This window comes from Diadema antillarum, unplaced genomic scaffold (assembly GCF_040938485.1).
Source record: "Diadema antillarum isolate AM-2024a unplaced genomic scaffold, OU_Dant_1.0 seq00000507_RagTag, whole genome shotgun sequence".
NCBI lineage: Eukaryota > Metazoa > Echinodermata > Echinoidea > Diadematoida > Diadematidae > Diadema > Diadema antillarum.
In genome coordinates, this window is record NW_027271462.1 from 3,427,259 (window position 1) to 3,443,380 (window position 16,122).

General features: G+C 37.9%; 1 protein-coding gene and 1 long non-coding RNA gene across 2 annotated transcripts; both read right to left on the bottom strand.

The window, feature by feature from the left end:
- Nucleotides 1–231: 231 nt before the first annotated feature.
- On the bottom strand, nucleotides 232–3,209 carry LOC139733985 (uncharacterized). The gene is made up of 4 exons (XR_011711128.1): nucleotides 3,123–3,209; nucleotides 1,550–1,661; nucleotides 588–725; nucleotides 232–330 (listed from the first exon to the last, which is right to left on the bottom strand). It is a non-coding gene; the product is annotated as an uncharacterized lncRNA (long non-coding RNA).
- Nucleotides 3,210–6,783: 3,574 nt separating this feature from the next.
- LOC139734022 (plexin-B2-like) lies at nucleotides 6,784–12,632 on the bottom strand. Its single transcript, XM_071644829.1, has 5 exons — nucleotides 11,586–12,632; nucleotides 9,839–9,958; nucleotides 8,770–8,976; nucleotides 7,602–7,739; nucleotides 6,784–6,903 (listed from the first exon to the last, which is right to left on the bottom strand). The coding sequence occupies exons 1-5, from the start codon at nucleotides 12,630–12,632 to the stop codon at nucleotides 6,784–6,786; spliced, it is 1,632 nt and encodes a 543-aa protein (XP_071500930.1).
- Nucleotides 12,633–16,122: the final 3,490 nt, after the last annotated feature.

Genomic DNA, 16,122 nt, shown 5'->3' on the forward strand with positions numbered 1-16,122 from the left:
CAAAATTTCATACTTTTATGTACAAAGTATACTGTAAGATGGTAGGTAATGATATCAAGTCGCCATTGACATATTCACATTGACTGTTTTGTGAAAATCAACGATATTTAACAATTTCATAACTTCTATAATTTTCGTCCGATCTTGATAAAATGTTCACCGTTATGCTATACTCTCCCCTTTCAGACTTACTTTTTAATGGTCTAGATATCTCCTTTAAAAAGTACTCACTTGTCGATCAGGACAGTTGACAAAAGTCTCATTGAAGTCTGTGACCTCTACAGTCTGTTCACTCCCGTCTACATGCATGACACATTCATACATGGTGACCTGTCGAACAGAGCAGTAAAGCGGAATCTTAAAATCTCAAGGTTTATCTCTCCTTAATTGTAGTTCAATGTTGTTTTGATTCCCTGGTATCACAAGTTGGATTTGAAGTTATATAGTGTAATACAATGTAATGTGATGCAATATTATCAAGGTAAATGTAATGTGACCTTCATTGTACGGAATACACACACAAGCAAACAAACAAACACACATGATTCAGATGTTATACCTTGAATCATGCAGATTGTTTTTCCTACCTTGGTAGGATCAGTTGGAAGATTGGATGCCATTATGCTGTAACCGGCTGCAATATTGACTGGTATCAGGGTTTCTTCTGGCACACCGAGGATCTGAGGGCAATATTCCTGCCCTCTTCTGCCTGTCTGACTTGGCATCTGTTTGTTGAAATGATACCAGTGTCAGTCTAACAATTGGATTCAGTATAAGTTATGCAGTTTATGGAACCAATCAACACACTTTACTGTGAGCTAACGTTATCATATTATGACACATTAATCATCACATTCGTCGATTGTTCGTTCTCTTTCATACTTCAGGGTAACAGATGAACATCTTCTTTTACACGTCTTCGAACCTTAGCACGTCTAAACAGGGGTGAATCCAGGAATTCCGTAAAGGGGAGGCGCCTTTACAAATTTACAGGAGGCCCACGCGCCCCTCCCCCATTTCTTTCCTTTTATTTTTTATTTTTTGTTTTAACAACAAATACAGAGGGGGCGATCGTTTGTTATGAATCCGCCACTGCTAAATCAGCTCAACAGCGTATTTAACAATGATGCAAGAATTCAGATTGAGAGTTGCATCTAGAGCGAGAGTTACAAGCACATTCAAACGAAATTCCGATCTCACTTATTCTGGGGCCTGTTCCCAAGACAATACTGCTGTGTTATTTTTTTTTCATTTCGTTTCATTTCATTTCTTTATTAGTCCAAATTATGTATAACAACGTGGCATGCAAAATTGGTTTTGTCACGCATTCATAAACACATATTAACAACAGATAAACAACAAATTACATTACATAACACCAAATGAATATAGACAAAATTGCACGTCTTCGAAAATTTATTTCCGCTTTTTACCTGAAAAGCTGACTCATACGCTAGACTCGAGAGGTTACCATAGGCAATTTGTAAATGCATGTGTACATGTTATGATGTATGTGAGTTACACGGAACGTAAAAGAAAATAGACTCACATTAATACCATTTACAATGATGTCATCGACACATGATGAGCTGTCGTGTGTACACCTGTTTTCATATACACACCAGTCACAAGGCCACCGGCTAGTCACACATGATGAACATCTACAAATAGAGTGAAACGATGCGAGAAGTGTACAAGATGTATTTGTGTGTCATGACTAACGCATTTTCTTTTTTTGCAGTGTCTTGCTTGGAAATCAGCTTGATATGGATAGTTTATTCATAGTGCTAGTATAATGAAGTAAATCCGGAGTGATAGAGTCAATCACACACAAAAAAATAATGAAGTAGAATGATGAAGGAGAGAGTAACTGATCACCACAAATAATTTGTTTTGAAATGTAAAAACAGTGTTTGAGATTTGATCAACAACATGAGGACAAGAAAGGCTTGGACAGATCTAGATATGTTGGAAAATGGGTTTAATCTTTATGTAATATATATTAACAATCTACACTCCTTACGTAGCGCATATGACTTGAATGAAGGGATAGAAGAAGAAAATAGGAAAAGCAAGAAAAAAAAGAAAATATAAGTGAAGGACTGAAACAGAGCTATGAAGTTATCAACGAGATTATTATAAATAAGTTTTGAAAATATGTTAAAATTCGTGAACTGAGCCGGTAAGCTGAATATTGTGTGGTATATATTATTCCATTGCTTTACTTTATTCTTTCGTCTACCTAGCCAATTTGCAAGAGAGTGCATTTTAGTGACACGTCTCTTTCACCCTCCCCCTTTGCCTTCTTCTCTTAAGCTTTCCATTTCATTTTCTCTGACTCGGTATTCTATCCTGTTTTTACAAATTGAGCCAAAGCTTTAACACTTTTGTAAAGCTACACAAAGCTACAGCACGGCCCACTGAGGTACACCCATGCAGCTCCTAATGCAGTCTGAATCAAACTAAACTAATAAGATCAAACTGAATTTCCCCACTTCTTTTAGCCTTCAATAGGGATTTTATGTAGTTAGTTGATCTTGACGGCAAACATTTATCCTACTTTGCATGACTGATTTTCCCCTAATCTATTGCTCTCCTAAATTACACACTATACCTTTTTGGCTTAGCTATCTTGTCTAAGGATATTTGGCCTGAAAACACTCCCTATAAAAGTTCGTAACGACTTCACACCATTTTCTCACCGTTCTTGTATTTAGATATGTATATTATTACATTAGATTATGTATATCTATCCTACACAAAATCATATAGTCTCTGGACATTTCTATAGCTGAGATTATGACTAAAAATATCAGTTGTAACTCAAGTTTACTGACCTTTGATATTCTACTAGTACTTTGAGTATGTCCCCCCCCCCCCAAGCTCATATTCGGTCACCTGTACATTACAGGAGGCACACCTCAGGTAGAGATCAAGAAAATCTATATCAGAGTCTTTCTTGCTGAGCAATAACATGTGAACATATTGGGTCTACGGTCTGAAACATATAGTGAAAATCCGGGGAAAAATCTAGCAATTCAATTCTAATCTCAAAACAAATTCTTCCATGATATACAGAGACAGATGTTATGGAGCTGTTGGTTGCAACAAACACGACTTACGACGAGAGGCGGGTGCAGTCAAAAAAGAAGAAATCTCTCTCAACAAAGTTCACTCCACTTTCAGTCGACTTAATTGAGAGTGCCACACCCACATTGTCAGCTGTGCAGAGGAAGAACATTATCATGAAAGAGAGAAAGAGAGAGAGAGAGAGAGGAATCGTTAAACTATGGAGTCGGAGTACCTGAAACAATATAAGAGATATTACCCTTCCCATTTTCACTAGACTCATTAACGTCCATTTGCATGTTTATCATAATCATGATAATGTTATCCTGGGTGAAAGGGTGGTTATTTTTCTGGACACCTATGGCAGAAATAAAGTCTAGGCAACTTTTATACACTTATTTATAACAATCACATAGTTTTACAATACTCGCAATATGAAACAGCCGATATATTATCATGACCTCATTACAAATATAAAACAGGACGCCGCTCAGGTAAAGTTTGTTAATCGAATTAGTTTATCATCAGTCGTCTTGTTCTCAAATTCCCTTTCATTCGGTATTATCAACATGTAGGCCCTACATGGAGGTACAGGCATTCCGAAACTGCCTCAATGATGCTAAATTTCAAGACAGAAAGACACATTCTGCCATAATACCTAAAAGACAAGGGATTGTCAAAAGTTCCATTACAAAGTAATGTGATTACTACAAACCTCCTTCTGGTATTGGTGGTACAGAGCTTGAAGGTGGCGTAGTACAGTCAACTGTATTTCCAGAAGTAATAGCTGACACATCATAGGAATCAAACACACACCTGTATTCAAAACTACTTGTCAAAGCAGGCAGCTGCTGTACTGTGATGGCCAACTATATATAAAAGAAACACAAAACTTCACAGCAGCAAACGTCAAAACATATACATTATGATACCGTCATAAAGTTATGGAAACTGTGTGAGGATACGTAGGGAATATGTTCAGGCACATTGTAATGCCTACGTCTAATGATCGTGAAATTCCACTTCAATGGGAAAGACGATGTTTATCTAAAACTGAAAGAGCTACAGATTGACTTATGTGTGAAATAAAACAGTACTATGAATTCATACACGTATTTAAAACAAGAATAACAACACACACAAATACTAAATCCACTGAAATCGATTTGATTGAAAAAAAAAACCCACCACAATATAATGAACACAAATTGTTATACAACGCACCCTTTCAGTTTCGCAAACCACCTAAAGTGACTAAACGAGGGCGTCACTGATTAGCCTAAGTAGAATCTGGCGTGGAATTACAGGTTTTTTGCATCCAAAATTGATAGTTGCACAATTTTTTTTTCTTATACAAATGAGGGCGAGATGACATTATTATGAGAGTCACAAAAAAGAATAGAAAAATGCACGGAGGAGGGGAGGGTACAACACGGTCACATGGCCTCGTATGAATAAATACGGATGTACGTTTAATAAACTGAGTGGTGCATACATAACAGTTGAGCAAATCATAGGGAAATCAATTAAATCTATGAAATGTATGTATACATAAATTTTTCATATGTCCATGTTTGAAACACATTATGAGACACACTTCCACCTTTCATTTTCAATAAAACAAACAGTGCAGCACATAATCTCTTCGTTAGAGTTTGTACAAATAACATTGGGCATTTAATGAACCTTTAAAGCGAATACTGTCTCAATACCTTTTTAGTGATAACGACTTTTCATTCAGGGCATCACTGTCATAAACTCTGTCCTTGTCATTTTCTGTCCTACATCTAATAGCTCTCTGTCAGGAATCTGGTTATAGCATTGTACATGCAGTGGACGAACAGAATTGGACTTACAGGCTGTTCACTCAGGTCATGTCTAATGCTGTCTGAAGGCTGAATGTCAGAGATGCTAACACACTGTACAGCATTATAGGACAACCATCGAGTAGACTCATCTCTCCGATCACAGTCCATGTATCTTGTACATCTGGCAAACATCACATTATTGCCTTATTGTGCCTTGGAATTGATTTTCATTTCACTGATTAAGTCAAAGAGTTAATTTCTAGGCCCAAGCAAAAGCAATGATCACTGAAAATGCAGAACTTAACACTGAAGAATATGTATGAGTGCAACAGAGTCAGATGTGGTGATGTCGTCTTTTGTATAATTGTGACCGTGCACCTAAAAAACGAACATAAAGTCGCACACACTGATTTTGCATGAGGACTGAAAATAAGTGAAATGGGTAAACCTAGCCGAACTTGACTTTTTCATATTTTCTGAAATAGCGGGTCTTCTTTTACATTATGCTAAAATTTGGTATCATAAAACGGGCAGGAAAGTGTGTTTTTTAGCAGTTTATCTCGAACAGTTTTGGTAGAATAGTGTGACTAGGTGTGTCTTTAGAATCCCTTTTTCATTTCTGAAAAACCTTGTCCACACTCTTCACTTTCAACTCTAATAACTTTTGAAAGGATAGTACTACTGCTTTGAAAGTTGGCATTAATTATGGACAGAATGTGTTAATGAGGCATGCTTAATTTCAGATTAATCTGATAATCTCTTCATTGTTGTTACTCCGGTGGTTTACTTCCTGTTTTTTGTCCCATTCATCGCACAGCCAGCACGGTTTGGTAAAGATTAAGTGCTTGAATAGACACTGTACTTGAGAGCCTCTTTTCTCAGTTCACACTTTTCCTGAGTTTGTGCTTTCTTTCCAATATTTAGATAGGTTAGGAGAGTCTATTTGATTTCAGTTATACATCATTTTAAAGCTTATAGTCTGCTCTTTCAGAATATCGTCTTAACTAAAATTTCATGTCTGGCGACTTTTTGTTTGTTTTGCGGTGCAGGGTCACAATCAATACAAATTTATATGAGGGGATGGGGGGGGGGCGGAGGTACTGGGGGAGCATCCCCTCTGATTTTTCGGGGGGGGGGGGGTGTCGTTCCCCCTCCCCGGAATTTTAAAGCCTAATATTGTTATTTTCCTATTTGAGTACCATTTTTGGGTAATTTTTGTATCTGTGACCACATTTGCCTGTAAAAAGTAGAACCTAAATATACCCATTCAAGTTCCAAATATTAAGGTGATTAGTACGATTCTAGTCCAAGGGACAAATTTGTTTATTTTCGATTAATGATTTAAGAAGCGAAAATTCTTAATCTTTATTAGCACTATAGTGAGTAACAGACCTAGATACATGTATTTATTTTGATTATGGGACGTCATAGATGTTGTACAAAATGTCCTACACTAGCTCCCTCTCTATTGAGTGCACAATCACGTGATATTCAAATTGTGTATATTTAAAATCTATTTCGTAAAATATATATATATATATATATTACTGCTCAACCCCCCCCCCCCCCCCCCCGAAATCTTGAAGAAGTTTGAGAAAAAAAATCTTGTGTCCATGGTAAGTCTATTTCAAATGAGTGATTTGTAGTTTCAGACAAGAGCTAAGAGTATATCAGTAGATCAATATAAATTTTTAGATAAGCACTGTTAAAAAAAACAGCCTCTCATACTTTGCAACCTTGATAAGCAAGAAATATTAATTATCAATCCTTTAAACTGGAAAAAAAATTAGTTGAGTCAGCTCCCCACATTCACAAACATATTTAAATTTGTCTCCGAATTCTTTTCCAATAGTTTGGATATGAAATGTTTTTTCCCCTCGAGGACTGCAAGCTGAGAGTGGGCATCTTACCTGGCTTCTAAAGCACACCATCCACAGTAAGGGTCTCCATCATCACCATCGTTTCCTCCGATGCATTCATCACAGGTCTGGTAATTACTGCAGTTTGCCAAAGACAGCTTCAATACCTGCATGTTCACACCCAAGATCGATAAATCCATCGCAAAACGGGTTAAGCGCGATTTTTAAGCAAATTAAAGTCCCAATTTAAAGTCCCTAGTCATCGTCAGTAAGATAAAACCTTTCAAAAGATATACCTCACCTTTAGCATAACAGGGATTATTTTTACAGTCATGATTAAAAATATTCAATTTTTTCATATATTTGACAATTTTTGTAGCAGATTTGCTCTTAAATACCTCTGATTTACAAGAGTGGAGTTAACTCGTTTTGTGATGAAACTCTTCGTATATAAGATATACATTTATATGTATGTGTTTGACTATGTGTTTGTGTAGTAAGGGGAGAGCAATGAAACATCACTTGTAACGACTATTGGACATAACATTACAGGACTATGTATATGGGCCAATCGCATTCAACACTTGTTTAATGTGATTTACATACTAGTATTCATTCTATTCGTGATCGACTGGCTTAAAAACAATATCTAGCGATGCTAAGTATGTGTGCCCTATTATGTATCTCATTGCAAGATAGTATTAAAACGTCATGGGTCTTCTTACCTTGAAAATATGTAATATTTTTACCAAAACTATGCTCTCAAACTTCAATCAGAACTCCTTCAGACAAACGTACCAGGAGATTGACAGAAATCATAAGGGTACTGTGTGTTTCACTGTGTTGCATCTTTTCTTTTCATTACCTGTGAACCTTCCTCAGAGCCTGTTGCCAGAATGATTTGCTCCTTGTCTTCATCCAGAAACACATCTCGTAGAACAGGGCCTTGTCCAAGAGGAACATTTTCGTAATGGTAGGCGGATGAACTATCTAGTATGTGAACCTAAAATAACAAGAAAACAGATCGTAAAGTAGATATAGAACGTCGGCTCCAAAATGTCAGATACATGCCAACACTCAGTAACCAAAATGTTTCTTTAGTCAACCTATATTACAAATAATTATGTTCTGCTAAAACATTGTATATAAGTTTATCTGTTTATGTGATTTAAATAAAGATAAATTTGAACTTTGAACTTTGAGAGAAATGTTCTGTCATAAGATATATTGATATCATTATCCTTCGCATGAAAATATGGGAGCGTTACTCACCAATGACAACATGCAAAATTATCAACCAAAACAGGATATTTTATGATAATATGTATAAGCCTGTAAAGAGAGTTATGTGAAGATGCACCTTTTCCGCATCTAATCTGCGTTCTTTATAATTGTGACCAAGTACATATTTGTATTATACTCTTCAATCGCGTGTATTCATTTACAATGCATATCGTTACAAGCAGAGCTTGATGTAGGCCTATATGGCGCACCAGCTTATCAATTTACATTACTATATTGCATACCATTATACTTTTTTTTTTGTCAAAGGCAAATGTATATATACTATATTCTTGATAAGAAGACAGGTCGATGATTTCAAAGCAGATAACATTTCTGTCATAGTTCAAAAGAGACCAAACCTTGTAAAAACACACACAAAGATGAACGGAAGTGTGGGTACACATTTCGATAGAAAATGTACTTTACACCAAGTGACAGTCTTTCAATCAGTCAGTCAATTAATCAATCAATTAATTGCAATACCTTAAGTAAGGTACCATCACTACTTCCAATGAAAGCCACAGTATAGCCTCTCTCTGTAGTAGTGACGATAGACGTAGGCGTCACAGCAGAGAGAGTGAGTATTGGTGTAGCAGTCACATGATTCACTCCATTCGCATACACGTAGTAAGCATCGCCATCTTCATCAGGTCTAGCATGGCACTCTCTACTTTCCGGATTTGGTGAGGTTGGGAACTAGCATGGTAAACAAAACAAAAACAATATATAAGTAGTACAATGGTTCATACCTTCAGCAAGTCACCCTCACTACTTCCAATGAAAGCCACAGTATAGTCTCTCTCTGTAGTAGTAATGATAGACGTAGGCTCCACATCAGAGAAGGTGAGTATTGGTGAAGCAGTCACAGGGTTCACTCCATTGGCATAGGCGTAGTATTTCTCATCCCCCTCAGTAGCTTGGCACTGTCTGCTTTCTGGATTTGGTGAGGTTGGGAGCTAGCATGGTAAACAAAACAATATCCGCACTGAATTTAACAACAAAGGCAAGTAGTGCAATGGTTCATACCTTCAGCAAGTCACCCTCACTAGTTCCAAGGAAAGCCACAGTGTATTCTCTCTATGTAGTACAATTTGGTAATTATAGACGTGGGCTCTACATAAGAGAAGGTGAGTACTGGTGAAGCAGCCAAAGGGTTTACGCCATTGGCATACGTGTAGTAAGCATTGCAACCCTCAGTAGCTTGGCACTCTCTACTTTGCGGATTCTGATCGTTTGGGACCTAGTATGGTTTACATGGAACAAGGAAAATAAAATTGTTTCTTCTGTTCTGTTCTGTTCTTTCTTTCTTTCTTTCTTTCTTTCTTTCTTTCTTTCTTTAATGCTGTGATACTCCTCAGTGCATGCAGCAGTTATTGCAAGTTGTGTAAGTACTGTTATGTTTTGTTTCAGCTTATAAGACAATATATTGATATAATACATTAATGATAATAATAATAATAACAATAATAATAATAGTAATAATAACAATAATTTGTACCGCTCTTGATACAACGTTTCTAAGCGCCTTACATGTACAGGATGTATCATAATCTCACCGAAACAGGTATAATCTTACATTATTAATCATAACTACAAACTCTACAATAATTTACGTTACTCAATATAATCAAGCAGTAATCAGATGACGAAATTAGCATGTTTAATTATATTAAAAAAGAAGAAGAAGAAGAAAACGTAACGCATAGAACATACTATCGTACTAATTTCAACTTATATTGATTTCGATGTGCCTTCGGCAGGGTCTTAAACGTATCAAGTGAGGGCTAAGATCATGTGAAGGGCGAGCTTGTTCCATACTTGAGGCGCGGCGACGGCGAAAGCACGACTGCCAAAAAGCGGGTACGTGCAGATGGTATGAGCCCAGGGCTCAGTTGTAGATGGATTGAGCAGGAGGATCGCAGGACACTGGATGGATTCCTGGAAACTGATAGTTCAGAGATAGGGGGTAGACCGTGCTTGGCTTTGTAGGTAAGAGTGAGTACTTTGAATTGTATTCTTTGAACCCTAGGGAGCCAGTAAGGATGGTGGTGATGTGGTCGGATCTTGGTGCAAGAGTCGTGACGAGCTGCTGTATTTTGGATTCTTTGCAGGGGGGGGGGGGGGAGGGGCAATATGGGCGTAGGGAAGGTTGCATTAAATACAGAGAATTATTACAACAGTCGAGGTGCGTTGTGGCAAAGGTATGGATAAGACGTTCCGTGGTGGCTTGATCCAAGAAGCGTCGAAATTTCTCAATTCTGCATATGCCGAACTCGGCTGAGCGGCACGTGTTGTTTATATATGCCTTTGCAGATTGAGTTTGTGGTCTGCGACAACCCCTAGATCTCGAAAAGATGTTGCGGGGGAGGGAGCATTGGTGATACAGTTGTTGGGAAAGGAGGTGATTGGCGAAACTGAAATGTGACGTGCAGGATTTCTGTCTCACACTCGTTGAATTTGAGTTGGTTCTGACTTGACCACAATTAGATTTCTCTATTTCACCTAAAGTGCCTCGTTATAAAGATGGATGATTAAATCCACTTTACCAATAGGGACTTAATGTCTACTCACCATTTCCATAAGGTACTGTAAGGCTCATGGACGAATGTTTTTCGCCGTGATGCGATCTTTCATATTCCAATTCTAATTGTATCAAACTCATTTTTTCATTATTGTTTATTTAGATAATAATTATATAGCCATCAGGGAGTACTCACGTGCGTACATGAACAAACTACACTTGCACCGACTGAACTACGCAAACTATGTACATGTAGCAAGATGATGTGCATTACCTAGGAGAACAAGCGCTTTGTTTATGCATTGAATATAATTATGCATTGAATATAATTTCTCCTGTTTATTTAATGGAAATGAAAATAAAGTTGAACTTGAACTTGAACTTGAACTTTCGCCAGGAAGATCGGAGAAGCGACCTAATGATTGAGAGTCCGTGGATTTATCCACCTAATCAACACGCAGGGTTTGTTTCCAAGATCAGAGATATCCCGATTCAAAATCTGGCTATCAATCTGACTCCCAATATCTCATGTCACTATACAGTACCACTAGAAACTTACGCTGTAGGGTCTAATCACGAAGTTTCCACGGTAAACTCCCGCAAACAGAATATTACAGTCAGGCCTTGTACACAATTCCTAATCATCATCCCTGTTCACGAAGTTTACGACAAATACCAGAAGTGTGTGAGTGCGATATAAAGACTCATGTAGGCCTACAAGTAACCCGTAAACATAACAGGCACCATGGATAAAGATTTCAAAATTATTTTGATACTGTCATGCCATAATAACAGGGATATAATACATTATAGAAACAACGAAGTGATCATCAAAATGAATTCTGGGTATTATTAGGGGCCATATATATGTGACACGAGTGCATCTAGCATCTCAGCCCAAATGACCTTCTTTTTATCTAAAATTATTTTTCTGCTCCTGCATGGCATGTTGATATTTCTGTAAATGTCTATACCTTTTGTACCTTTATACCTTTTATTGTATCGCATTCCATTTAACTTGAATCATGCGCAGTCAGAACTTACCGCACCACATAAGCTGCCTTGCAAGTAGTCAATTGATCTTTCATCACAGTCACTTTGACATGTGATGCAGCCAACTACAGCTTGTGTAAATTTCTCCTGGATATCACTCATCTTGTAGAGACACAGCGCAGACTGTACAGGTGATGAGTTCTCCTTGGTAAACACAGCATACATGACGTCATTGGTACTACTGATACTCAAGGAGTCGGCTAGCTGGGCTCCTGCAGGTTCAATGTTAGCTGCTTGGATCACGGTAAAGTTTAATCCTGTGTCATCTTTGCATTCTATTTGAATTTGCGTGTAGGACTCAAGGCTGGGATCAGTTGTATCCACGCAGAGGCGTCCTATTACAGGCGATGTTGTTGGTTCTTTAAGCTGAATTGTGTAATAGATATATGAAGTCTCCAGCATGACTTGAATGTAGTTAACAGTCTCGTGCCCTATCTGGTATGCTATTCTTTGCCGAGGTGCGAAGGAAATAATATCAAATTTGGAAATAGGGATTCCATACCCATGAGTTAAACTGATGCCTGTAAAGAGATACTGAGACCTCTGGGTGGCACTTAGAGCTACCACTCCAACCATAGGCACATCATCTCTCCTCACTACTACTTGATCATTCCCACCATAGTGTGTTTCTGCATCAGTGATATTGGATAGCTTCCTCGTCTCACAGTAACCATCGCATCTTCCACATGTAATGAGTCTCTCTGTCGGTGCAGGTGCGATGACAAGCAGTCTGTTCTTGTCCTGTTCACCAAGATACTGAGATTCCTGTATATTGCATAACCCGACCTCAACTGCTTCTCTCAACACAAAATCTGTTCCAAGGTGGTAAATCTCCTCCTCGGCTCCAATGTAGACATCACCATTAGTGTTATCTACAGCCATGAGTCTGAAAGGCAGACTGGGATTGGGACTGGAAAAGGATGACACCAGGTAGGAGGAGACAGGTGCAGAGTGTGAAGATTGAATCAGGATGAAGAGGCAGAGTGCGTGACACAGGGAAATTGGAAATGACTGCGACTTTGGACTCCTCCAAGCCATGTTGACTGTTATGAAGGTAAAATGAAAAGAAAGTAGAGCCGTGGGGTTATTATCATTTTTTTCACAAGTTAGCTTTTATGAGGAAGAAATTGTCATTCCTAAAAAATTATGATACTAACGTGCTGAACGACTCACATAGACTTGATCCTTTCGTGAAAGAAGCGTTATCAGTTTGTCCTTTGCTCAGTTGACTTTTGATAATGAGAACTGAGAAGATTGAAGATTGCAGGGCTCGACGTTTTCTTTCTCACTGGTGTTCCACTGAATCTCCCACTGAAATTTTTAGATTTGGAATTTGGTGGCCCGAGTAAAGATTCAACTGCCCGAAATCAAAGGAAACATAATAATCCATATTGAATCTTAGTTTCTTGATTGGACAACCAAAAGATAACCTTTTTAAAGTTTGGTAGCCGATAGAAATTTTCAGCGGCCCCGGGCCACCTGTCCTCCGGGCAGCTGTCGATCCCATTTTCAGACGTTGGCATTTGTGGGATATATTCTTTCCAATCGGAATAATAGTTCAAGATTATTTGCAGGATTTGTTTTACCTAAACTTGCTTTTTCTCAAGTAGTTCCGTGCATTTGAATAATTTCTAAGACTCTCTTTTTGTTTCCAATGTAATTCATGCACTTGGTAATACATTTTGGAGATGACCGTGTAAACAGTAAATGCATGAAATCAGTAATTTTCCAAAGCTCACATGAACTTCGATATCAGAAATGTCGTATACTGCTCTGATAGAAGACGAAGATCAGTTATGTGGGATCCTTCCCAGTATCTATCGTAAGTTTAGTCAAACAAAGGTTGTACACATGGTACAAACATAGTTTGCAGCAATGAATTTAGATATGTTCAAATTCTCGATACCGACAGTATACAGAAATTCAAATAAAAGTTAGAAAAAACTTACCAGACAGGTTGAAAATGATAACCTTACACGCCGCAGTCTAAGTTAACACTGACAAAAGTTGCAATGCCACTATATAAGTCCAATTACGTTAGCTTTCTCAGTCATGTCATAAAAACGGCTTGTTCTATAACAAGTTGTGCGACGTTATGGTCCGGAGCACCAAAAGAGAGAACTACTCCTTGAATATTTTTGAGTGTGCAGCAGGATCAATGAAACCTAATATTTCTGTTCTACTTCCGCAATAACGATTCCTATTAATATCTTTCTACGATGACCTTTGCACTCAGATTGGAGACGGGGTGGACCTGCTCCTTTTCTTTGCTTGATAATGGCATTATAACAGAAATGACAGAAGTTTGTCCTTTATCGAACCCTCCATGGTCCTAACGCTGTTCTCGGGCAAGGGTTAAATTCCACTCTACAGACATGAGAAGGTGCGAAGGGTACCTCCTGCGTCAAGGTCATGACATATGTGGTTTTAACAAGTTTGAGACAGATTTGAAAAAAAAACAACAACGTAGGAATACGAATAAGTTCCAGAGGCGACAATTACATTTCTTTATTTACTCAAGGAAAATCAAGGCACAATCTTAACAAAATTAGCAATGCTCAGCCCATCTTTTCGGGGGAGGGGGTGCACTCTTACCTGCAGTTGCTGTTGTTATTTTATAGTCGAAATTCGAGTAGTCGCTCACGCAAGCATACGGAAATATCGACCATTCATCGTGTATCACGGAGTATTCTGTTTGTGCATGATGCTCCTGTTTGGCAAAATGGTGACCTTATGCTAAATCGGGTGGATGATTGCATAAAAAGATATGAAATGCATTAATCACACTTCCAATTTTGTATTTCAATAGATGTCCTCATCTGCTGAATTTACTTCTGGAGTGTTACGAATGGGTTTGTGGTTTTTTCATGTTAACATTTGTTTGATGATAGTCAACAATCAAGTAATGTCAGGTGCGTCAGGAGAGTTATTGACAACTGACATGTTATAACAATGACGTATGTTATTTGTATAATGTGTTATGTATTGTAACAAAATGATATTCATTTTTATCTTTCTATATGTTTATTCATCATAATGTCGACATATGTACAATATCTACAATGACTCATTGGAGCACAGCAAAAGTACAAATGCTAAGCATATACCTCTTGGGTAACAGTATTGATATCGAACATCAACAATGATATCCACATAATAATACTTTATCCTTTTTATTGTACAGTAATTATAAACAAGAATAAACAATACTCTAACCGAACTGGCGTGTGCATGATTTGGCACTTCAACAAAGTTTTTTTATTCTTTTTTTCTCTTTAATAAGTTTATTCATCAAAATATCAACAAATGTACAATATTTACAATGACTCATTGGAGCATAACAAAAACACAAATGTTAAGCATATACCTCTTGGGTAGCAGTAATACTGAACATCAACAATGATATCCACATAATAATACTTTATCCTACTTATTATTGTACAGTAATTATGAACAAGAATAAACAATAATCTAACAGAACTGGTGTGTGCATGATTTGGCACTTCAACAAGACAAAACAAAAAGAAAGAAACAAATAAATTTCCAATTAACTTTCGTCTAAGTTACAACTTGCAACAAATTTTACATAAATCTCCCAACGGCACCGAAAAAAAAAATTACCCGCTCTGATCTGCAGCACACAATCTGCAGCCCCTCGCCCCCGTATGACATGGGGTCACACGAGGAATGGACATTTTTTGTATTGGTGATTATTTGTTAATTAGTGGTTTTTGTGAAGATTCAGAAAGTGATAAAAAGTATGGATGATAAGTGTAGCGATAATTCCTACAGTTAGTTCAAAGTTGTGTTACAGAGGTTTGATACATACATTTAGCATTATGTGTGTATACGTGTGTACACAGGTTGGCCATATGACCCATTTTAGACAATTAACTTCAATCAATAAGTAAATGTGTTTAGTTATGGGACTGAAAACCATGTCTATAATAATTCCACACAGGTACTATCAGCTACCTCGTTTTTCTTCCTCGGTATTCTAGTGCCATTGATGTAATTCATGCACGATACTCAGCCCATACTTTCTGAGCAAAGATGTTGAGAAACGAGACCGACCTTTGTGTCTTGTGCTCGGTACGACGTTCTGAACGTGAGTATGTACAAACACACTTTACCTGTAAATGAACGAGCTTGTGTTCCGGAATATCACCTCTGAAGTTGTGATGCATTCGTGTTCAGATAAGTATTGGTAGGAATGAGTGCCGAATGCCGATGAGACTGGGATGGTAACCGGTGGTTCTGCACCAGAAAACAACTCGTCCAGCAGCCTTTGTGAGCATTCTCGAGCAGACTTTGCTGCAACGTTTGACAACTGATTGTCTGGACGGACGCCCAACGTGCTTCAAGAACAGACGTCGGAGAGCGAAGTACAGTACTTTGGAAATGATAAGTACGAACGATGTACTTCCAGGGCGCACGTCGGAAGACGACGTACTTCTGAACTAAGGTGCAGAACGACGAAGTACAACTTACAAGGGCGGACTTTGGGAAACGACGTACTTTCTGAATG

Coding starts and splice junctions, on each gene's coding strand:
- LOC139734022 (XM_071644829.1), bottom strand. CDS start 12,632: ATGGCTTGGAGGAGTCCAAAGTCGCAGTCATTTCCAATTTCCCTGTGT. Junction 7,740..8,769: donor GTGAGGGTGACTTGCTGAAG/GTATGAACCATT, acceptor TTGTTATTTTAG/GTTCACATACTAGATAGTTC. Junction 6,904..7,601: donor GCTCTGAGGAAGGTTCACAG/GTAATGAAAAGA, acceptor GTGAACATGCAG/GTATTGAAGCTGTCTTTGGC.